Here is a 23,763-nt window from a genome sequence, read left to right on the forward strand (position 1 = left end):
AGAAAACCCATCTCAATAGACTGAAGCCCTGAGTGGAACACTTCTAGTTTTTCATGGCGGGGTGGGAAGGGAGTGGGCTAGTAGGGTAGGGAGCAGTACTTTTTTCTTTGATCTCAAGGCTACTGAGGTACCTGAAGAAGATGAGAAGAATATATTATTCTCTAAATTGGTCTTGCTGTAGTTTTCATTTTGTGGAAAAATGGGGCCCTTTCTATACAGTTTTCTATTTCCTTTAAACAAATTTTTGAAAATAAATATTTCTTTTGTGTCAACAGGATGCATGCTAAGTGCAGTACTCTGGTAGTTAACTGTATAGGAAGTGAAGTGGAAATTATAGTTTACAGTGTGAAGTGGATGGGCGCAAGGCTTTTATCTTAATGTAAGCTATCCATAAATATAGCCTGAATTGAATTAAGAGTATACTAATGATGCAATCTTTACAGAAACCTTCATCTAAAATATATGGAGCTATGAAATTACTGGCTTGCTTGAACCTAACATATCCATCAACGAATCTCAGGTTTAAGTCGTTTATTTACAACCAGTAAACATTCTTCCCAGGTTTGTTTTAATCTAATATTATTAATTTTTTTCATAGTCTAGGTTTTCATTTGCTTATTACTTTTGCTTATTACTGTTGCAAAGACTTAAACATTCCAAAGAACTCATACCCCCAGAAATATAACTACCAAAAGAAAGGGAAAAAGAAGGTAGCTTTAGTTAGCCTGTCCCACCCTCAGCATGCCCTTCCTTTATACAACAAAGACTCAGCTGAAGTTCAGACACCTCTTTTAGAATCAATCTGATCACATAAAGTCACAACTTGTATAAAGTTGGTTTTTGTTTTTTTGTTTTTGTTTTTGTTTTAGCACCCAGCAAAATAAACTTCTGTCCCACACAGAAGTCTGTCCCAGGCAGAAGGTGAGGGTTGGGGGGCATGGGAGATGGTTCCTGTGAGGAAATGTAAGGAGAGGGAGAAGAACCAATAATTGATAACCCTATATAAGAGAAAATATTATTATAAAGTCCACTAGAAAAATTCACTCCATAAACAAAACATTAAGCTATTCTTTCCAAAATATATATTATGCTGGATGTCAGCCAGCCACAGTTAAGGTAATGAGTTCAGTTTTCACAGAACACGTATCTAATGACCTAAGGGCTTGGCGCCATTGTCTCCAATCTTGTAAATGAATATTCAAATTCTCTCACCTTTAAGTATCTCTTGAGTTTATCCTGAAATTTAATCTGTCAACTAGTAAAACCTCCTCTGGTGAGATCTTTGGCCTCTAAAGTATTTCTTAAAGAATCAATTCTGACTTTTCTTCCAAGGCCAAATACCAAGACAGGGCTGCATAATTGCTTACTTTAAACAGTCAAGAAGGGGAGCCTGGATGGCTCAGTCAAGCCTTCAGCTCAGGTCATGATCTCATGGTCCTGGGATCGAGCCCCAAATTGGGCTCCTTGGTCTGCTGGGTGCCTCCTTTCTTCTCTCCCTCTGCTGCTCCCCTTGCTTGTGCTCTTTCTCTCTCTCTCTCTCTCTCTCTCTCTCTCTGTAAAATAAAATCTTAAAAAAAAAAAAAAAAATGTCATGAAGGCCTGGGAAGTTTCAAAAAAACAGGTATATTTTCATTGTGCTTTCTGGTTAAGAGTTTTGATTCTGAATGCCCAGACAACCTTAAAGAGCAGTTCACTAGCAGTTTTACCGGGGGGCGGGGGGGGGGGGGGGATATTATTTTAAGAAAGCATTTTTTGTAATATTGTATGAAAATGAGGAGATGTACGTTTTTCTAACCTGTAAATGGGATATTAATTCTTTAATTATCTGTTCATGTAGTTAATTAAACAGATTAATACTTACTGATGATTTCCTAAATGTAGTGAAATATCAAGGTTAAAAATGAGATAAAGTTATTTTATATTACCTGTGTTTTTGAATTTTGTCTGAGGTTGCTTTACTAACTGACCTTCTCATAAATACCTTGAATCAAACATCTCATTGGTCCTTTCCCAGTTGAGAGTTTAAAAAGTTGGGGCTAACCAGACATTCATTCTTCCTACTAGTCTCTTCGGCTTTGTTTAGCTGACACTAAACCTTTAGTTATTGCCTCTGCAAAGTAAGTTTCTTCCTGGCCTTGCCCCTCTTCACCCTCCAACATACCCCTAGAAACAATCTTGCTCACAGCCCTGACCCTCTTTTGCCAATCCAGCTCTTAGGCCCTTCCAGCTCCCTTCACCCAACTCCCATTGGAATCTGGAAGGAGCTGCTATCAGTCATTTCCCATTGTTTTGTAGAGGATATACTCCCTCTAACTTTAATTCTTTTTCATTTTATTTGCTTTATCTTAAATTGTAAATTTTTAAGAATCAAAACATTAGCAAGTAAGTGAAGAAATTATTGCAGGAAAGATAGTCTTCCTAAGTTTCAATCCATGTTTTCTCCGCCCCTCAGTCACTTCATTTCCTACAGATGAGTAGCTATGATTTGGCTCAGGCTCAGTTACTGCAGGCCTCTTCTTTGTGGAGTCTGCATGCCTGCCCACCTGGAATTTCACCCTCTTCACTACAGCCACACCTGCAGGCCCAGTGTCCTGGTTTACTGATTCCAGCCTCCTCCTCCAGGACAGAGCAGATCTTAAAGTGGGGAGGCAAGGAGAAGAGTAGAGGTTCTTTCCTTTTTTTAACTAAAGATGATACTTTGATACATTTATTATGTGTTTTAACATGATGGATGTTATTTCAATTGGTGACCCCCCACTTCCTTACCCCTTTTGTGCCTATAATGAGCCACTTAACAACAAAAATATTACTGGAATGATAAGAATGAATTTTCTTTTCCTGTTTCCATAGACTTTTTTGTTGCATTGTGCATGAAATGGTGCAAAATATACCACCTTGATTTCTTACATTCTCAGAGTTCTGTACTCTGAGAATGTAAGTATGCTGTTGCCCTGAGCCTTCCTCTTTTACCATAGGGTAAAAGTTTTGAATACTAAATATGTCCGTTGGATGCCATTTCTCACTCTTCTGAGTAATACAGAATTTGTAAAGACATCATTTTGGTTTTCACTGTAGTCATCTACCCTTGTTTTAATACTTGAGTTTTTTTTATGGCCTATGACTACAGGTAGTTGAGGTTGACAGTGAAATCTAGCATGTGAACCATAGAGTCTATATGAAATAGATATATAGCATAGGGGTTTCTTAAGCTTTTCCAATTCCATCAGGTACTTTCTACATCAAAGACAGAGAACTGGGAGAAGCCACTGAGTTGGTTTTTTATGACTTACCTCAGAACTCTAGGGTGAGAAGTCTTTATGGGTGGACAAGGAAAAATGTTTATCAGAGGATTTGGAAAACTTCTGCTGAAGCTTTGGACCTGAACTGAAAGAAGAAACTATGCTATCCAACTGGAATGTTGTACAGTCCCCTTTCTATAATTCTTTTTTCATTTCTTAAAATATAACTCAGTAAAGATCATGATATTTTTATAGAATTATCTTTGCAAAGCTGTTTTGTGGTTCTCTAAGCAGACTCTTACAGTTTGCCTTCTTCTTTTTTTTTTTAATTTTATTTATTTGACAGACAGAGATCACAAGTAGGCAGAGAGGTAGGCAGAGAGGCAGGCAGAGAGAGAGAGAGAGAGGAGGAAGCAGGCTCCATGCAGAGCAGAGAGCCCAGTGTGGGACTCGATCCCAGGACCCTGAGATCATGACCTGAGCCAAAGGCAGAGGCTTTAACCCACTGAGCCACCCAGGCCCCCTACAGTTTGCCGCCTTTAGAAAAATCTTGGGGAAGTTGAAAATTAATTTTCTTAACAAACTCCTAATTGGCATTGGTGATGAGTATCTTTGAATTGACCCTATTAATTTGTTTCTCTCATTTGTTGAAGGGATTTCAGGTTTACTGTGGAATTATAAGTGTTCTATTTGAAAACCAGTCCAGCTTTTAGGAAATAAGTGTATTTTCAGAAGGCTAGAAAATGTGTGATAATATTTGTGGTCATTTGTAATATAGCCACAGTATCATAGATGTTAAATCTGAATGAAAGCATCCAACTCAGCTCCTTAATTTTCTAGGGGGGGCCAATGGTGAGGACACTGAGCCCAGAGATGAGTAACTTCTTCAAAGTCATAGAGGTAACAAAAATCAAATCCTAGATCTTACTAATATAAAATTCAGTGTTCTTTCCACCATACAACACAACCAAAATATTTTTATATACTGCTAGAATTAAATTTATGCCCATTAAAAAGTCCATTATTGATTGAAATCTGAGTATCAAACAATTTTTATATTATCAGTCTCATTCTTTTGAGAATTTTTTTCTCTAATGGGAACCTTAAATATCCTGGTTTCCAATTTAGCATGACACTGAAAGTACTTACTTCATTTATATGTTGTGTCCAATCACTGTATAATAATAGGCATTTATCTAGTTTCTCTCTTAAATTTATAAACTCATGAATGGCAAGGATACTGATGATTTCTTATTTGGCTCAGCCCACATAAAGTACACTTTGGGACCCTAAATAAGTGTCTTAACATGAAGTGCTACTTCTTTCAAGTTCTTTCTTTAATAGTATCTGCACAATGGGGCAGCCCCATGTCTCTGTTGTGCATAACATATACTCCTGGGGGCATTTACTAAGTAATAGTCATTATGATAAGAATTATTATTACAGCCCCATTTCTTCTGTTTCCTTTTATCAAGCGCACCCTTCTACCAACTAACTGAAGAAGCCTATCACATGCAAAACATTTAACTTTTATATTATCTTTAAAGAACTGTTTTCAGTTAATCATATACCACATAATTATGGAATCTGAAAATTGGAAAGAACATTGGAGGACACTCTCTTGTGCCTACTCTGGAAAAATATTTTAAGTAAAAGAGTGGTCCTCAGCAAGTTTTCAGTAACTAACATAGGTCACAGCCATTAAAAGTCAGTTCTGGTATAAATCCTAATTACTGCAGTGGAATCCCATGACTTATATTTATGTCTCCTGTGGAAAAACTATTTAACCTTGTTGTGAGTGGTACGGGAATTAGAGAAAGGTACTATAATCTGTTAAGATATTTTAGTAACTATATTCTTTAGAAGAAGACATATTTTGCTTCTCCTGAAATTTTTAATAGAAGGAGTTATCATGAACTAAAAGGAAGTGAGTGATAGCAGATTTCACTGAACTCAATCCTAGGAATGATTGCCTTGAAGAATAAATAGGAAAACAAACATTCTCAGGCAAGCCAAAAGACAGTGCAAAGGTTTTACTTACTACTACCCTCAGAAGCTACTATAACTTGGGTGGAGAGGGGTATTTTAAACTTGGTTCCCATAGAGACTCTCCGAATTCAAATAGAAAGCATAATCTGGTCCCTGGCAATATCCATAATCTTTATAGCATTTCTTTACCAAAGAATTTAGATTGTACTAATTCTTAACTAGAAATTCTGAGCTGGAAATTCCTTTGTTACTAAAGTAATTTCCTTGAGAAATAACCTTGATTTTATACTGGGGACAGCACATTTGAAGGTGGGGGACCAAAAGAAATACCCAAGTCAGAAAGCCGTACACCATTCAGGCAGAATCTGGTTGGAGAGGAAATCTGGTCCCATGATTATCGAGCTTCCCCTGCTAGCCTGTAGGTGGGTGTGTTTAACAGAAGGAAGCAATGGGAACCAGCCTGTCAGCCAGCCTTTAGAGCTAATTAGCTCAGCCTACAACAAAGATAAGTGAGCCTGGGAGGAGGGCCCCCTGAGGGGTCTTTAGATTCTGGGAAATGTCTGATTGGCAGATGTTAAAAGGGATTCTTTGGTAATCCTGTGCATCAATGAGCTGCACAAATTCAGTCCAGGACTGCAAGAATTCAGGCATGAGGACACTGTGCAGCAGGCTCACACAGGCAGACCCAAGATGGACAGAACCTTGGAATCCCTGAGACACATCATTGCCCAAGTCTTGCCTCACAGAGACCCAGCTCTAGTCTTCAAAGACTGTAAGTACTGAAGGGGAAAAAGTTTTCTGAAAATAGTCCTAAACGTCTAGTCACATCCTATTTAAGTATGATTTCTCCTAAATCTCTGTAGTCGTGTGCTGTGGTCTAAGTGATATTTAACTTGTTCCTGACTTCAGTCAGGAGAATGATTTCATTTCACCTACGTGTATTAGTTGCTGGGTTATTTTGTCAGTGATACATCTTACTAACTGTTTGGAAGTCTTTCCTAAAATAAAGACTGTCCAGAGACTTAATGAACTCTTCCAGATGCTTTTATAAATAAAGAAAGGCTGATTACTGCTGAGATTAAAGCTAAAAATAACTTAGATATGATAATAAATATTCTGTATTTGTTAGCCTGTTTAATCCTCAAAACATATTAACTGTTTAAATTAAATATTGTGTTTGAAAATTTTTTTTTGCAAACAAACAACAATAAATAAATCACCAGTGCACTTTTGAATTTTGGTAACAAATAATAACACTTTAATTAAAAGGCCAATAAAATTAGAATCTTCCCACCTCTGCAACACTTCCTCCTAAAAAAAAAAAAAAAAAAAAATCTGAACAGCTATGGCAAAATTATTTCAAAAATTTTTTTTAATGATTATGAAAAATAATTCAATCAAGCTCTCCAATCCTAGCAATACTATTAAACCATTTGTCATGTAACTTAGTTTCTGGAACCAATTTGATTTCCTACTGCTGCAAAACAGACTATCTTCGTGTTGTATCTTATCTACAGTGAGTTTCATATTACAAAGGGCTTCTGAAATAGAATTTTGCTATGAAACTGCCCAAAAGGTAAAATGCATATGGAATTTTTTTTTTCTTCAATAAGTTACAGCTTTCTTTGTGAATCTTGTTATGTTTGTCTTCATCAAAACATCAGTGCTTTGGATTTTTGCTCTCTGATTGCTGAATAATGTTAGTTTCCAGATGTCCTTTTAGTTTATATTTCTGTTACGTGTGATGAAGACAAAAATGTTAGGCCATTTTTTTCTATAAAATTTTCTTCTTAGAAATTAAATTGTTACCAGTGTGCCCTTCAATACCATATTTAAGTGCTTTATTTCCTTCCTTTCTTCCTTCCTATCTTCCTTTTTTCTGTCTTTTAAAATATTCTCTTCAAGAATATGTCAATAGCTATGCTAGACAAATAAAAATCACTCCTCCCCCAATCTAACCTGGAGTCTATTCAGGTTTAGTGTGTTCCTTTAAGTAAAAAGGGAAGGAAAGAACGTCTTTCTCCTACAATGGCACTGAATTCACTAGTTAAGGGTGAAAGGGCTCTTGACCTGCTCAAAGCTTTGAATAAGTTGTATAGAACCAGGGGTCTTATGCTGCGGGTTTGGAGAGTGGAAGCAGTAAAAAGAAACAGAGGAGCAACTTTTCACTGAGTTTCTTGTGAAAAAGAAGTTTAGTCTGTAATTATATGGTCACTTTTTAAGCTTAACTAAACCCCACCAATTGTTTACAGTTTAGCAGCGAGAATAAAATAGAAAAGGGGTTAAAATAAAACATACCTTATATTCTATCATCCAGACCTTTGCGGGAACTCTCTTATATGGAAAGATAAAGAAGTCTCCTATTTCATGTATCTCATTCATTAACATAGAACCTAAATTTGATCAGATAGCATTGCCTGCTTACCCTCAAACGGATTGTACTCTGCAACTGCTTGCATGGCTTAAATAGGTATGAGTATTAAACTGCTGATCCTCTCCACTCAGGTGTTTCTAATCTGAAAAATGACTAAGTGAAAGTAAGCCAAATGGCAAATTTCTGTACCAGCACTTTTTATAACATTGAAACATCCAGCCACTCACCATCCTCATGGAATAAATGGGAACAGGCTTACTCATTTTCTGGGGCAAGACATCAAAAGTCTGCCGGAGGATTATGCCATGCCTTGGCAGCCTATCATGCACATGCCAGAGTTTAGCACGTGGACTCATTTTCTTTGGCACACCCATAAGCTGCTGCCACCACACTCATCTTTTAACACAGCTTGTAAAAAGCTGCCATCAGCCCTGAATGGCAGGTTCTGAACAGCCTCCTCTCCTCCTAGTTGCTTGTGGCCCTTTTTCCCCCACCCCAGTCCAGTGTCTTCCTGCCAGAAGGACAGAGCTAAGCACTTGAGTACATCACTGCCAAATCCTTAAGAAAAATTGCTACCTTGCTTTCTTGCAAGGTGAAAAGCCAGTCCAAGAATTTTTAAAACCCAGCTCAGTTGAACAAAGGAGCATTAACACATACACACACACACACACACACACACACTCTCTCTCTCTCTCTCTCTCTCAAAATGTTTTTCTTAATTTTCTATAAATGCAGGGACAGGTTTTTTTTTCCCCCTCTCTTCATTCTTTGGAAACACATAATACAAGAGATATAAATGATCATTTGATTTTTTTTTTTTTTTTTTTGGCCTTCAGTGGCTTTTGATTTATTTAAAAACAAGCAATTGTAAATTGAATTTTCTCTTCAAGTTGGTCAGGAAAAGTACCCAGAGAGTTTTCTGGTCTGAGACTGATACACATGGGGATAGTTACATTCATTTAAGGAAATATTATTTAGCTGCTTTTCTCAGCCAAGGAGGCCCTCCAAGTGGCATTTTACAATGCATTAAATATCTCATTTGTTATAGACAAGGTGTTCATCTGGCAATAGTTGTGCTTTGTGGTTTTGTTTTGTTTTGTTTTGTTTTTTTAATGTTCTTTCCTGGAAGGAAATGAATTCCATTAACAATTTTTTGCTTTTTTTCCAGAACTATTTCACATTTCAAATAAAAAATAATGGAAAGACATTTTAAATAAAATGGGCTCTCAATTTGAAATTTACTCATCTAAGCTGATACTGGATTGTTCTCCACTGTGTAACTGTCTCAAATTTGTAACAAGTAGCGCTAGGAGTCTCCAAACCACCAGCCAGAATCTCTTTGCAGGGAAATTAAGGCATATCTCCATGTTGCCTTACATTCCTGGCTTTGTTCAACATCCAATTTCTTTTTGTTTGTCATATGTCACAACCAAAGATGAGCTATCCTAAAAGCAGCCCTTGTCAGCTCTTTTAAAATGTGTGTCTGAGCTTACTATTTGTTTGCCACTACTTGACAGTTCCTAGTGTGCTTGCTTTCTCAAAGGAAATCTACATGATTTCAAGATGGCTGCACTTTCAGATTCTACTCTGAATGTTAACTCTTCATATAACAAGAGTATAATATGCTTATCTGCCATCTTTGGGCTTGCTCCTTATCCATTCATAGTAATGCTAGGATATCAAGTCCTCATCATGTGATGACCTGCACTATGCTAGGAACATTTATTCACAACAAACCAGTAATGTAGGCACTATTGTTGTTTGTAGGTGAGGGAACTGAGTCTCCTGGAGATTAAAGTGCCTTGCCCAAGTCCACACAGTTAATGAGTGATAGAGCCAGAATTCAAATGCTATTCCAACTCCTCACCTTTAGCCACTAGATGATATTGCCTCTCAGAAGTATTATATTACCTTGTCATTTGTGCTGTCATGGGAAAATGGGGGGTTGGGAGGGAGGGCATTGAAATGAACTCTTCTGGGAATATGGAGGAAACTCATTAAATAGGCCCATCTGAACAGGTATGTGACAGGAGAGTCAGAGGGGAAGGGCATTTTTGAGGAGAAAGAAGAGCTTGTCCAAAGACATATCAGGCAATACAAAAACAGTGCATTGGGGAAGGTGGCAACAAGGCTATAAAATCAGGTGGAATCACACAGAAGTGTAGGCAACAGGGAGCCACTGGAGTTAATGGTGTTGTTAGATTATTTCTGCAAGCTTATGGCCTTATGTTGCATTGGGGGAAATATTAGACTGCTATGTGTTGGAGGTACACTTCCTGATACTAAGGAAGAATCACAGCTTTTTCAACAGCAGAAATTCCCTTGCCCTCTTGCCCAGCCACACAAGATGCAAAATCTACAAATGTATACAGGCCTGTAGTGAGAAATCACTTTGACTAACTGAAAGCCAAAATCAAGGCAAACTTTCTTAAAACAGATTGTTAAAAAACAAACTTCAGGGTGCCTGGGTGGCTCAGTGGGTTAAAGCCTCTGCCTTCGGCTCAGTTCATGATCCCAGATCCTGGGATCGAGCCCCACATCAGGCTCTCTGCTCAGCCAGAAGCCTGCTTCCTCCTCTCTGCCTGCCTCTCTGCCTGCTTGTGATCTCTGTCTTTCGGATAAATAAATAAAATCTTAAAAAAAAAAAAAACCTCATTGTCGTTGAAGCCTTGAGATCTTTTGGTTTCCAACATTGACTGACAAAGTGATGTTAGATTTCATAAATATGTTTTCCCAAATTTCATAATAAAAAAGTGAGAAGAAAACTTTACTAAACATTGCACAATTAGAAGCAAATTTCTCACATATTTGAGGTGCATTAACTTCCATTTGGGAAACATTTTTCTCATGAAAGGTTTTATTTATATCAGATAGGTAAATACTTCAAAAGGTACACTTTTACCCTTTGGAAAAATTGGACCAGACTATAAAGCTATTAAAAACACCTTAGTAATCATGAATCTGGCTGTATGCAACCCAAGAGAGCAAAAATCCTCAAGAGTAAAGTGTTTTCTCCATCCCATGCTTTTTAGTGTAGTTATCTGAAATCTATAAATTTGATGATACATTTATGGTTTTTGCATTTCACAAAAAGGAATGGAGTAGGATGTAAGGGATGAAGGTACTTGTGCAGTAAAATCTCTACACATATTGCATTACATTCCACCACATAAAGTATGCCTGAAAGAATATGGTTAAGGAAAAAAAAAAAAAAAAACCCTCCTCTGCTCACTAGCTTATTTTGCTAACAACATCATCTTAATTACAATAATTTGAATTCTGATAATTTTAGCATCTAAAGTGTGAGCTGAAGCCTACTCACATGCTGGCTTTACTTTATTACAGGATACAACTAGTTTTATTTTAATTATACCAAGAGGAAAAAGCAGATTTTGGTTTCAGCCATTAGTGCCATAAGCACTGTTCTCTAATCCTTTATTTAGTATATATACATTTGGTAGATTTAAATACTGAAAGTCTCAGCCCCAGAGGAAAATTTTTCAAAATGGAGGAAAAAAAAATTTTAGTGGCCTCTTGATCGTTTAATGGCCATCTGTCCTAATACGTTTATTTTTTAATACATAAATAAGATTTAACAAATAAACAAATAAACTACGATCGACATTCAACCTGTGATCACATCTAGTCCTTCTTCATGGTCTGCCATCTCATCTCACTATAGGCTTTTTTTTTTAACAGTTAAGATTTGTTAGCCTGATCTCAACTTTAACAACTTCTGAAACTCATGTGTTAAGTTACAGCCATAATAGGATACAGCTGCACAAGGGTGAGTTTCTAAGTCATGATTTTTCTGTTTAAATGATATGGTTTTACTGATTATGTGCTACAGATTGATTTAAGAAATGTAAGACAACTTTAGAAGCCTTTCATAAAAGAATCTTCTGTATTTAATACATTTCATATTGAAGTTTTAACCCCAAAGGCTCTTACTTCTTTTCCTCCATGTTCAAATGCTCATGTAAGTTTAGTCTGTCACAGTAGTTAAAACCATCTTATTTTAAAAGAAAAAGAAAAAAAAAAGATTCTTATTGGAAGCTTAATATTGACGAAATAGTCAATTATTACACTCCCTGTAGTTCTCTGTATTCTATATTCTTTCTCTGGTGTCTGTGGAATGCTGTCTGAATTATGGTCTTCCCCCCCCCCCCACTGCGATGATAATCAGTTGATCCCTATTTTGACCTCATCCACTTAGGCAGCTGTGGGAACCCGTCATTTTGTCACCACTCCTTTGGCACTCATGGCCTATACTATGTAGTTTACATTTCTCTTGTGCATTATGAGTTACAGCTTTGCTGGCATGTTTTTGTCTACACCTAAGTTGGAAGTCCCAGGAGGGCAAAGCCATATCTTGCACTTCCATGTGCCCTCCCACAGGTCAGGCACCTAGCAGGTGCACAAAAGACATTTTTTGGTTCCTGAATGGTTGGTTTTCTCCCTCACAAAAAGGGAGAAAGATTTTTACTATTGTCAGATATTCTCCTTTACTGTAAAATAAACTGTACCTTCTAAAACATCATCACTGACCCCTTAATCACAGCTTAATTGCATGCAAGGTTAAACTGACAGCCAGATGAAACAGGATGGAGGAAGAAGGGGCTCTGGAAATAAACACAGCCACCTCAGACAACTTCCCCAGAGCACTGTCTTGGGTTGCCCATGGTAGAGGACCCTAAATCATTCCATACACCACAGTGGCACAGTAATTTAGATTGCCAGTCCTTATATTCATCTTCAGGGTCTAACCTCAACTGTGGATAACTCAAAAGCCATGTACCATGCTCTTTAGAGCAAAACTCTATCTATCTTTGAACTTGTACATAAACCCTAGTTAGATAGCTATTGCAGAGTCGTGAAGGGTTTTCTTATGACTTTTCCTAGGGAGAGTACATTGTATGCTTAAAGCCACATTTGCACAGACTTGACCATTTTAGCTAAACAGAATTTGTCAGCAAAGCAACCATGTTTGCTTTTATTTTTTAAATCTTGGATTAGTTACCTACAATCAGCAGTCCTACAAAGTCTCCTAAATACAGTGTAATGTCAGTGCCTGACGGAAAATGGGAGAGATATATTCTTTCTGATTGGTTAAATAGATTACATCAGGTTTTTATTTTATGTAGCTTTTGTGATTGGATGACATCATCTCAACATGGTGCATGTGTAAACCACACATGGGAACTTAGGCATACTGATGCTGTTTTATTCTGGTATACTTAATGATCTTTTATTTTATTTTCATTTGTCTTTGTGATTCCTTCTTGCTCCTTCATATTCTCTCCCATTTGCCCTCTTTAAAAAAATTACGCAGTACTTCCAAAGATATAAAAAAAAATGTCACTTTAATTTCCCCCAAAATGACTCAAAGTTCAGCAATTTTACACTCTGAAGGTGAAAATTAAACGAAAAAGAATGGGATACTTTTTACACATTTTGGACAGTCTCCCAAGAGGTTAACTTTGTAGAACAACCCAAAGGATCATAATTCCCTCAAGAAAAGTATTCAGGGAAGCACATGGGACCAGAGCAGAAGAAAAGAAAAAGCAAACAAAAGGAGAAACACACCAGCTTTCCAGCTGCTCAAAGAGCTAGGTGCTGACTCTGAAACATTTATAGTAAAGGAAATTTCCTCTCCTGGGAGTATAGCAAGACTCCAAGCTGTCTCAGTCCTGCAGTGTAGCTGTAGCTATCTTTGAAAGAGTATCTACACGTAATAAAAAGAGGCCCAAAATTCCTACAAGTTGTACCAGACCTGATACACAAGCTATGTCAGCAAGATTCCATTAGCCTGATCAAAATCTCGCAGGACGTGAAGATAGTTATAAATGATTAGACAATTAGGTTTTTTGGTCAGTGTCCTGGAGTTTACCAAGCCAACCACAAGACCCAAAGATACTCTGTTTTACAACCCATTTGGCACAAATCATAAATTGACATCACATCTTGAGCTTGCCCTTAAATTATTTGGGGGTCCTTTTTCTATTTTTCCTCAAAAAAAAACCGAAACAAACAAACAAAAAGCTAGGAGGTCACATTTGGCAAGTTGTACATGATCAAATTGCTAGAATAGAAAATACTCATTAAGCTTATTTTAAAATGTCACCTGCTAAAGCTAATTTAATTAAAGATTTAATCTTTAATTAAATTAAAGATTATATTAAAATATTGCATAACATAAATCTATCTGGTTGGAGACAGAGAATCAATTTGAAAATATGTTAATCATCTTGAAAGCCTTTTAATGATTTATCCTTAAATTGTAGCCTTTCCAATTTGTCTTTAACTGTTTGGCAAGGGGTATTTTACCCAGCTAGAATTTTTTCTCTGTAAGGCAAAAAGAAAATGGTTCCTTTTTTCTGATAGATTTATAACATACTTTTAAGAGCTTTTTTTGCTGACAAATGACTGTCTCTCACACAGGACTTACCACATATTAAGTAATTGAACTGGGCAATGGACTGTAATGTTTCTATTTTCCTGAAGCATACGCAGTCATTTAAACAATTTTAAATAGAAGTTAGCTCCTCTCATTGTTTCTGCTAAGAGCAGTTCTATTGCCTTTAGCATCCATTAGAAAGTGAGTAATTTGGACAAACATCCCTATTTTCAGATTTTGAGATGTACCATTTCATCCATTATTTTCTGGCTAGTTTGAAGTTTTGACTTTACTAGTGAATAATATAAAAAGAGCCTTCTCTTTCCCATCTCTGAATTCTTTACATATTTTGGAAATAAATAGCACAATATGTACAATTAGAGAATTTTCAGATGCGCAGACTTTTTTAGAATGTTTAATGATATGGTTTCTAATTCAGGAATAGTAATTTTCAAAGATGCATTATGCAAGCATATAATCATGCCATTTCCTTTCCTCCTTCACCTTCTTTAACCACAAATAATAGCTAACATTCTCGTGCTTACTATGTGTGAAGCTCTATTCTGAGCATTTTCCATTTAAACCTTACAGAAACTTTGTGTAGGAAATACTGCATTTTACAGATAGAACTGGGGTAGTTAGGTAGGTATCTTAGAGTGGTACAGACAGAATTCAAACACAGGCATTCTGGCTCCAGATTCCATGCTTTAAACTACTAAATAAATTGCCTGCTGGTTGATAAAATGTAGAGAGACAAGATCCAGTACACACGTTGCTGTGTTTGAAACAGTGACTATATTTGAGGACTCTTCTATAACATATTCTGTAATCCATGGGGCATTTACTTTCTATACATCTCAGATTGTCCATATGAAAACATAGATCATGTGTCCTTATTGGCATCTTTATAGCACCCAATCCATGAAAATGACAAGTTCTGAATTTGTAGGATAAAAGCCCTCTGAGCATCCAGTTATTGATGATCTTGTCTTAAGGGGCTTTGTGCTCCTACCAGGCTGCAAAATGAACCTTCTCTTGCTTGTCTCATCCCCTACCCACTTCTCATAGATTTTTATGCCCAAACCCCTCCCAGAAACTTTCTCCTTGGGGTCACCCAGATCTACAAAAGCAGCCAAGCATTCTCTCCACATGTCTGGGCCCTGCTTCTTGAATGGAGCCACTATGAGCAGAAGAGCATCTTAGGCAAAGACAAAGGGCAAGGGACTCTGTGCTCCTGCCATTCTTACCCACTCAGGTAAAGCTAGGGCACTAGAACAGTAGGCTTGATTTCCAGTTCTTAGAAGAAACTAACTCCCCTTACCCTGTCTTCTATCCAAATCATACCCCTTTCCTATGCCCCCTTACAAAATTCCTTGGCTGAGGCATTTTAGTTTTCTTACTCTTCTTGTCAAGTCATCCTTACTCCTTTGAGAGCACAACTTCTCTCTCATCATGGCTAGATCTCTTCTCAAGTGGCTCAGCTTAGCTTCTTCCAGGGCAGATTTTACCTGAACTTTTCAGCCCACATTCATTTACTTTCCCCCCTGTGTTGGTTTAATTATTGTGCAATAAATTTTTAGGTTTTAAATATTACTTTAAAATCATATCTGTTGGGGGATGCCTGGGTGGCTCAGTTGGTTAAGCCGATGCCTTTGGCTCAGGTCATGATCCCAGGCTCCTTGCTTGGTGGGGAGCCTGCTTCTCTCTCTGCCTCTGCCTGCCTGCCACTCTGCCTGCTTGTGCACTCACTGGCTCACGGGCTTTTTCTCTCTCTCTCTCTCTCTCTCTCACTCTGACAAATAAATAAATAAAATCTTTAAGAAAATAAAATAAAATCATATCATATCATATCTGTTGGGGTGCCTGGGTGGCTCAGTGGGTTAAAACCTCTGCCTTAGGCTCAGGTCATGATCCCAGGGGCCTGGGATCAAGCCCTGCATCGGGCTCTCAGCAAGGAGCTTGCTTCCCCTCCTCTCTCTGCCTGCCTCTCTGCCTGCTTGTGATCTCTGTCAAATAAATAAAATCTTTGAAAATAAATAAAATCATATCTGCTCCACAATGTAACACTCTTAACATTTTCTTCTCTAATTATATTACACATTTATTATTTCTTCAATCAATTTTAATGGGAAGAAGCCTGTTTTGAACTTTTTTTTTTTTTTTAACTCCGTATCACCAAGGTCAGTGTTGTCAAATAAACCATGCCAGTGCCACAATGTTGGTTAATTCTGGTGTTCTTTTCTGCTTATCCCAGAAGCTACTTTCAAATCCTTTTCAACATGATGTTCCAGGCAGTCAACATAAAAGGATTAGGGTTGGCACTCCAATATAAAATTACTCACCATCTCCATTCAGGATTTTTTAAAGCTTAAGCTATTATGAAAGTAAAGACCTAGCCAGAAAGTGACGAAAAAAATCATGTGTCTACTCTGACCAGGCATGATCTATCTGTACCTGCTCCAATCTCTGGCTGAAGCGTGGCTGCCACCATCACATCCATGCTGTATGAGCATCATAGTGGTTCATACATGAAATCTCCTGTTCAAGGAAGAAGCCTCAAACTCTCCAGGAATCATAGTGACTTCACTTACTTTCTACACATTCATTCAGTTGCATTCAAATGGCTCAGAAGTGTAAAGTCTTCTTATATTCCAAGTGAATTCAACAGTTGCTTCATGTGTTGGGTACCAAGGAGGCTAGAGAGAAGAAAGAACCAGAGTCACTGCCCTCCAGATTCTCACAGTCTGCTGTGAGTTAAGTAACAAAACTGTATGATATAAGATGAATTCTTATCATAAGGCATTTCATTCCTGCGGCCAGAAAGAAGTTCAGCCAAGTCTGACTTGATCAATTTAGCCTGGAACACCACATCCATTTCATTAGCATGGTTTAGAGGAGATTAAGTGCTAAGACACAGGACCACTAATGGAATAAGAGCTCAGAAAAGGAGATTCATGTGGGCCAGAACCAGTGAGTAAGGCATGATGGAATAGGTGGTATTTCCTCTGAAGTTTGGGAGTAAGTGGGGTAGATAGAGGGGAGCGACAGAAACAATACTCCTGGGAGAACTTGAACCAAGGCACAGGTGAAAAAAACAAAAAACAAACAAACAAAATACCACTCTACGTTCAGAGACAATAAAGGCACTGCTTTTCTGAAGCTGACTGAGGATATCTATAGAGCAGGTCAAAGGTTGGATGGTCAATGTATTCCACATTGTTGGATGTCTTCTCTGTTCAACTGCCTTTTGTGAAAGCCTTAATACTCACCTTTTTATAATCAAAAAGAAAGCCTGAGGTAGGGAAAAACAAAAACCTCATTCAAGAGAGATTTGCTTGGGGATTGAATTACCACTCTCAAAACTCTGTCACATTTCAAATTTCAAAACACTGTGACAAAGAAGTTAACTATATTAATGCCTATAAACTACTTTGCAAATTATCTTGTTGATACACAAAATATTCAAAACTGCTAAAGAGGTTTGTGTTAGTCAGCTCAGGCTATTGCAAAAAAAAAAAAAAAAATGCCTTAGACTGGGTGGCTTACATAACAGGAATTTGTTTTCTCACAGTTCTGAAGGCAGGGAAGTCCAAGTTCAAGTTGTCAGCACATTTGCTTCCTGGTGATAGACCTTTTCCTGACTTGCAGATGGCTACCTTATAGTCACATGGCCAAGGAAGGCAGCTCTAGTGTCTCTGTCTATTCTTAAAAAGGCACTAATCCCATCATGGGACCCCCAGCCCCATGACCTCCTCTGAACCTAATTATTTCCAAAAGGCGCCACTATCCTGTGGGTTAGGACTTCAGCGAATGAACTGGGGAGAGGGGAGGTACAGGGGAGAGAGGTAGAAGGTACAAATATTTAGTCCATATCAGGGTCAATCACTTGTGTCTGAGAAAGCGATTTGGGGTGATGCAATGGATTTAAAAGTTTGATGTGCAAAGTATATTCAGAGGCTAAATTGCTTTCTTTACTCTCAGATGTTATAAACTGAGAGAAGTCACAAAAATGAACTGAATTTCATGCAGTTATTCTAGGATAGCCCCAACAATTCTCTCTCCTCCTACTTCCTCCCACATCTCTTTTCTCAGCCATTTGATATTCTACTTCTTCATAGTAATTTTACCCATTTAATATCAGTGACCTTGATAAAGGTACCTCCAGTAGAGTAGACACACATGAAAACAACTTAAATTCTGTCATATTAGAGAGTGTCTTGGAATGAACAAAGAGCATGGACTATGTACTCAAGACAGCAATAGGTTGAAAATCCCAGGTCTAAGACTTTGTAGCTGTGTGATTATATCTTAAGCATCTTTAATTTCTAACCTGTAAATTGTGGATGATAATACCTGTTTCTAGCGGATGTTGTAAAGATTAGATGAGAAAATGCATGGAGCCTGGAATGTAATAGATACATAATAAAGGAGATGAGAATAACAACTTCTTCCTACAAAAAGACTTCTCAAACTTCAGTGCACATCAGATTGACTGAGAATCGTATTAAAATGCAGATTATGGTTCAATAGCCCTGGGGTGGGGCCTGAAATCCTGCATTTCTAACAAGACCCCTGGTGATATCTAGGCTGCTTCTTAGAGGACTGCAATTTCTGTACAAAGGTTTAGTGATTATTTTGTTTTTGTTTTTATTTTTAAGTAGCTGATGGTTGAGGGGAATGAGTAGATGAGTAGACCATATAGGAAGACAATAGTCAGTAGAAAAAAGGGCATTCCACATGTGGGAATGGAAGTAAAGTGTTTGCCAGTAGCATAGAAAGCATGGGAGTATGTGAAGCCTGGAAGGTGACTTGAGGAGGAGAGAAGTATGGAATGAGAAACCATATCAAGACAGAGGGTCTTCTATGCATTGCCAAGGAGTTATTTATCTTTAGGTAATGAAGAACTCACAGAAGGAATTTAAGTTGTGAATGATTTGATGAGCTATGAGATTTAGATTACCTGGGAAACAATTGGAGGATAGGAGAATAATGGAAATCAGGAGGATATTGTATATTTGGTGAGATAAGAACCAATGCAGCAATGGCAGTACAAATTGAGAGGAAGTGAGGGCTATAGGAGGCATCAGGATATAGAATCAATAAAACTTGGAGATTTATTAGGAAGGAAAGAGGACATAAAGTTTAAGGTGCCTGCCAGGTTTCTGATTAGGTTATTGGGTAGGTGATAATATTACTTTCTAAGTAATTCAGGAGAAAGAGAAGAGTTTGTGGGAAAGAAAATGAGTTGAGCTTGGGAAATGTTGAATTTGTGTCACATCTGACAAGGAGGTATCTGTAAACAAAGTTGGAGTTATAGAAGTTTGTGGAAACTGTCAGCTTATATTATTTTGGATGGATGGAGTAATGGAGATAGGTTCTGTCATTTAAGGAGAATGGTAGAAAGAGAGCAAGAAAAGACAAGGACAAGACTTTTATTCAAATCAACATGAAGGGTGAGCAGAGGAAGATAAACCCACAAAAGAATTTGAGAGGAAACAATTAGAAATAGAAAAGCAGAATCAGGACAATACTATCAGAAAAGCCTAGGGATATGAGAGTTTCTAGAAGAAACTAATCAGCTGTGTGAAAATGCAGTTAGACGTCAAATACATAAAGACTGAAAATTGGGAATTGGTGGTGTTTGCTAGAGCAGTTTCTGTGGAATAAATTGTGGAAGAAAGTCAGATTGTGGAGGGTTAAAAATAAATGGAAGATAAGGAAGTGGAGATAGTCATATAAAATAGTCCTTCTAGCAGCTTCTTTACAATCGAAAAATATTAATAATTAGTAGTCTGATAAAGTCTCGAGGTTGAGTGTTTCATTTAATTAATGGATTGATTCATGTATTCATTCTCTAAAGCATACTTTTAGCTGCTGAAAAGGTGTGAATAAAGTGGAAACATTTAAAACTAAGAGGTGACGAGAATTACTACTAGAACAAGGCCATTTAAGACTGGAATAAAATCTTATGGAGCTGGGCACTTGTGCAGATGGGTCACTAGATGTGGGGATGGATATCACATGCTTGGTAGCCCAAATCTGTTCTGAAATAAGGAAAGCGGGTTCATCGCCTGAGCACTGAAGTACAACTGAAGCTAGGGACTAAACTGTGTCATGTGGCCTCTCTTCAAACTTGTGCTTTTCCTCAGCAGAACTTGAGCTTCTGCTTGCATTATCTTTGACATTGTCCATGAACCTTGTTGTTGCTACTTCAAAAAAAATAAAGAAGCATGTGTTTCTTAAATAGAGCATCCTCTGATATACTGCTCTTTGGAATTCCAAATAGCAAGCTGGCCCTCTTCTCTCTGCACTCCATTCATCTGGTTTTCCAGTCGACAAGAGGAGATAGAGATAGAAAGATGGATTGTGTGTGTGCAAGTACATACATTGTACTCTTCAGAGGTGATGACATACATAGGACTTTAAAAGAAGCCTTCTAAGGTTTGCAGAATGAAAAATTTGAAAACTGCTACTTTTATTCATGTAGAATTCTACTTAGTACCTACCTTTGAACTCTTTAATCCACATAGCTTTACATGCCAAAAGTCTCGTGTTCATTATACCTGGACAGTCATGAGGCTTCATCTTCCTGCTCCAGTACTCAGCTCACATCCACTCAACAACAAACTAACTTAAAATAGCAGGCTAATATGCCTTGTTGACTATCAAAGCAACGGGCCGGTTTTTGTTTCAGCCTTCAATCTTTAAGACATCCTGCTGAATTCCAGAGGTCACCTGCAGTAGAAATGCAAGTCAACCAACTCAAAAATCCTTGTTTTCTTGGAGTTGGGAGGCAGGAGAAGATGGGAGATAGAAAATATTATTAGGTATTTTGAATAAATGAAAAACTCTGTAATGACCAATGTCACCTTTACCACTTCAAAATGTACCTTTTTGTTAAGTCAGTTGTTCCCTATGATAGTCTTACCTTTTCCCAGTTTTTTTTTTCCAAAACACTTCTTAAATACTGAACACTGCAGTTTTAAAATATGCACAGCCATCTAATTCCTTAGGCATCTTGAGAATTTGCCTGAACTACACACGGTGAAGCTAATCCATGTCCTAGGGATGAGGTAAAGGAGCCAGGTGCTCTAGTAAACAGCTTAGAAAGTGGTTGTGCATTATTTTTGCCTCCAGGTCAAACTCTGTGACTTTCTTGACACCTGAAAAATATCAAAGCCCACATTTTGAAGCACAGTTAGCAATGTGTTTAAGAGGGTACCCAAGGGCATAGACAACATGTTATACAAAGACTGGAAGAAAAAAAAAAGATTTAATTGAGAACTTGAGGCAGCCTGGGAGTTCTCTGTTTTGGTATACTTTCATATACAAGTGAGAGACACCAGTTCAAAATGATTTAAGAAAAAGGTAGATGTGTTGCCTCGGGCTCAAAGTGTGTCAGCAGAACTTAAATCTTTCTTTCTAGAAAGATTTCTTTCTAGAACTTAATCTTTCTTTCTCCCTTGGTTCTACCCTTCTCTCTGTTGGCTTTCTTCTCAACCAAGTTTTCCCCCTGCTTCGGCTGTGTCACACTTAATCTCCTATTACCCCAGCAACCCTAGTGAAAAAGGAGAATCTCTTCTTCCAACATTTCCAGCAGAAGTCCTGGACTCATTCATTGGTTCTAAATGATTTGTCTTTGGTCAAATCCCTATCTGTCAACCCCAGAGAAGACATGGTTGAAGGAAAGACTATTGTTTAAGGAAAGCCTTTGTGCTCCTAGGCAGGAAAAAACACAGATGTCCTTATATTGCCTTTGTGCATGCAGTGGACTCTCATGTGGATAAGGGTATAAACTTCTGTGAGACCCCAGAAATGAAAAATGGACCTCTTGATGAACTTCACAGGAAAGCAGATTTCAGCTTACTCCCAAGAAGGATCTTTTCACAACAAGTAGAACCATTAGGAGTTGAAAGGGGCTGCCTCAAGGTGTGCCAAGTACCAGGTCCTTCCATTTGTTCAGGCACAAACCAGATAGGCAGCTGTCAATAGTGTTGTGTAAGGAATTCCTACGTTAGGCAGAGCTTTGCCTAAATGACCTGAAAGGTCTCTTTTGACGCTACAATTCTATTATCCTTGTTAATTTCCACAATTCAATTTGCAGTACAGGATAAACAAACCAACCAAATTTGATCTGAAACTTCTGCAGGCTATCACAGGTCATTTAATCTAAACCACATGGCTATAGCCATTACTCTGTTTTCCGAAGTCATCTAACAGACGTGGTCCTTAACAAGGTCTCCATGTTATTAGTTTCACTTACGGCTTTTTCCAGCCTCCTGCTTATTACACAATTGCCTTTCATTCTCCTTTAGATTGGCATGGAGAGGAGCATGAGAGTTTTCTTCTTTCTGCCTTTCGCCTCTTAAACCTTATAATAGGTGGGCCACGATTAAAATTACATTGTTTATACCTTTACCTCCAAATTTGGCTTTCACTTGGCAGGTTCAAGAATTGATGAGAAACAGGAGCAGGAGCCATGGATAACCATAGCTCTAAACTTTACTGAGGCAAATTTTCAAAAAAGGAAGAGTGAGATTTTTAAACTCTTGATATTAAAAATTAATCTATAAAGTAAGTTTAACACATTACAATATTGTTAGAATTAGCGTACCAAACCACTTGAGCCATAACTCAAGAAGAAATAAACACATTTGTGTTAAACAGGATTTGCTCCTTTCACAACTGAAAGCACTCCCTCCCCCCCATATACATATATACTCTGTTCTGCTTAAACTGGAAATGACATGTCACACAATCCAGGCTGTAAATAAAATTTTGCTTTTGCCAGAATACAATCCTTAATAACTGATTATGTCTTTTTATGTTTTTCAGTGAATGTTGTGTCAATGTTACAGGAATTTTGGGAAAGTAAGCAGCAGCAGAGAGCTGCATTCCCAAGTGAAGGCGTGGTAGTCTATGAGTCACTGCCGTCTCCAGGACCTCCCTTTGTGAGTTATGTGACCCTCCCAGGGGGAAGCTGTTTTGGCAACTTTCAGGTAAGAAACAACCATAAATTGGTCAGTAAAAGTTAATTGGGTTAAAATAGAGTAAGTCCTTTAATAAAATGGTAACATTATCAGCTTTCTTGGTTGTAGTGAAAAGAAAGTTGTGTTGTATTCCATTATATACCCAGGAAGGTTGGCCAGGTGTTCCAATTTTTTAAAAATGCAAGTGTTTTATATTAGAGTGTCCCCTGATATTTCTTTATGGAAAATTAATTTTATATCATTTTATTTGCCTGATAGCTGCTGCCTTCCTCCAAAATATTTTGAAATAAACCATAAAGAACAAGGAAACTTCTATAAAGTCCTTCCATCAGGGCCCTTCCATCACTAGGAAGTCTCCACTTTCATGAATTTTGAATCAAGTCCTAATCAATCTACTATGCAAAGTATGAACCAACAGCAAAGGTTGAGACTTACCAGTTTTGGGTTCAGGCACTTGTGCTAAGCCCAAGTTCTGCCTCTGAATAACTGTATATTCTTGGGACACTTATTTAACTTCTTGATTTCCCAGACTTTGAAATGGGGTATAATATCCATGGTGTTGGTTGAGAGTCATGAGATATACATATAATGTATTTATCTGACACATGCTAGGTATTCCAGTTATTTTTTATGATTATTATAAAGACCCTTCTTGTTGGTGAAAGCTTTATTATGTCTATGATAAGGATAATGATGACCATCAACACCTGATTGTCCAGTGTATATGACAAATATTTGTTCAGTGACTAGGAAATATCAAGCATTGGGCCAAGT

The 23,763-nt window shown here is 37.7% G+C and overlaps 1 protein-coding gene across 1 annotated transcript in view; it reads left to right on the plus strand.

Moving 5' to 3' along the window:
- Positions 1-5,530: 5,530 nt before the first annotated feature.
- LIX1 (limb and CNS expressed 1) overlaps positions 5,531-23,763 on the plus strand; it is a 49,934-nt gene continuing 31,701 nt past the window's right edge. Inside the window, exons 1-2 of the mRNA XM_032335680.1 lie at positions 5,531-6,000; positions 22,835-22,998. Coding sequence (XP_032191571.1) covers positions 5,919-6,000; positions 22,835-22,998 — 246 coding nt within the window. The 5' untranslated portion in view covers positions 5,531-5,918. The remainder of the gene's footprint in view (positions 6,001-22,834; positions 22,999-23,763) is intronic.

This window comes from Mustela erminea, chromosome 3 (genome assembly GCF_009829155.1).
Source record: "Mustela erminea isolate mMusErm1 chromosome 3, mMusErm1.Pri, whole genome shotgun sequence".
In the NCBI taxonomy this organism is placed as follows: domain Eukaryota; kingdom Metazoa; phylum Chordata; class Mammalia; order Carnivora; family Mustelidae; genus Mustela; species Mustela erminea.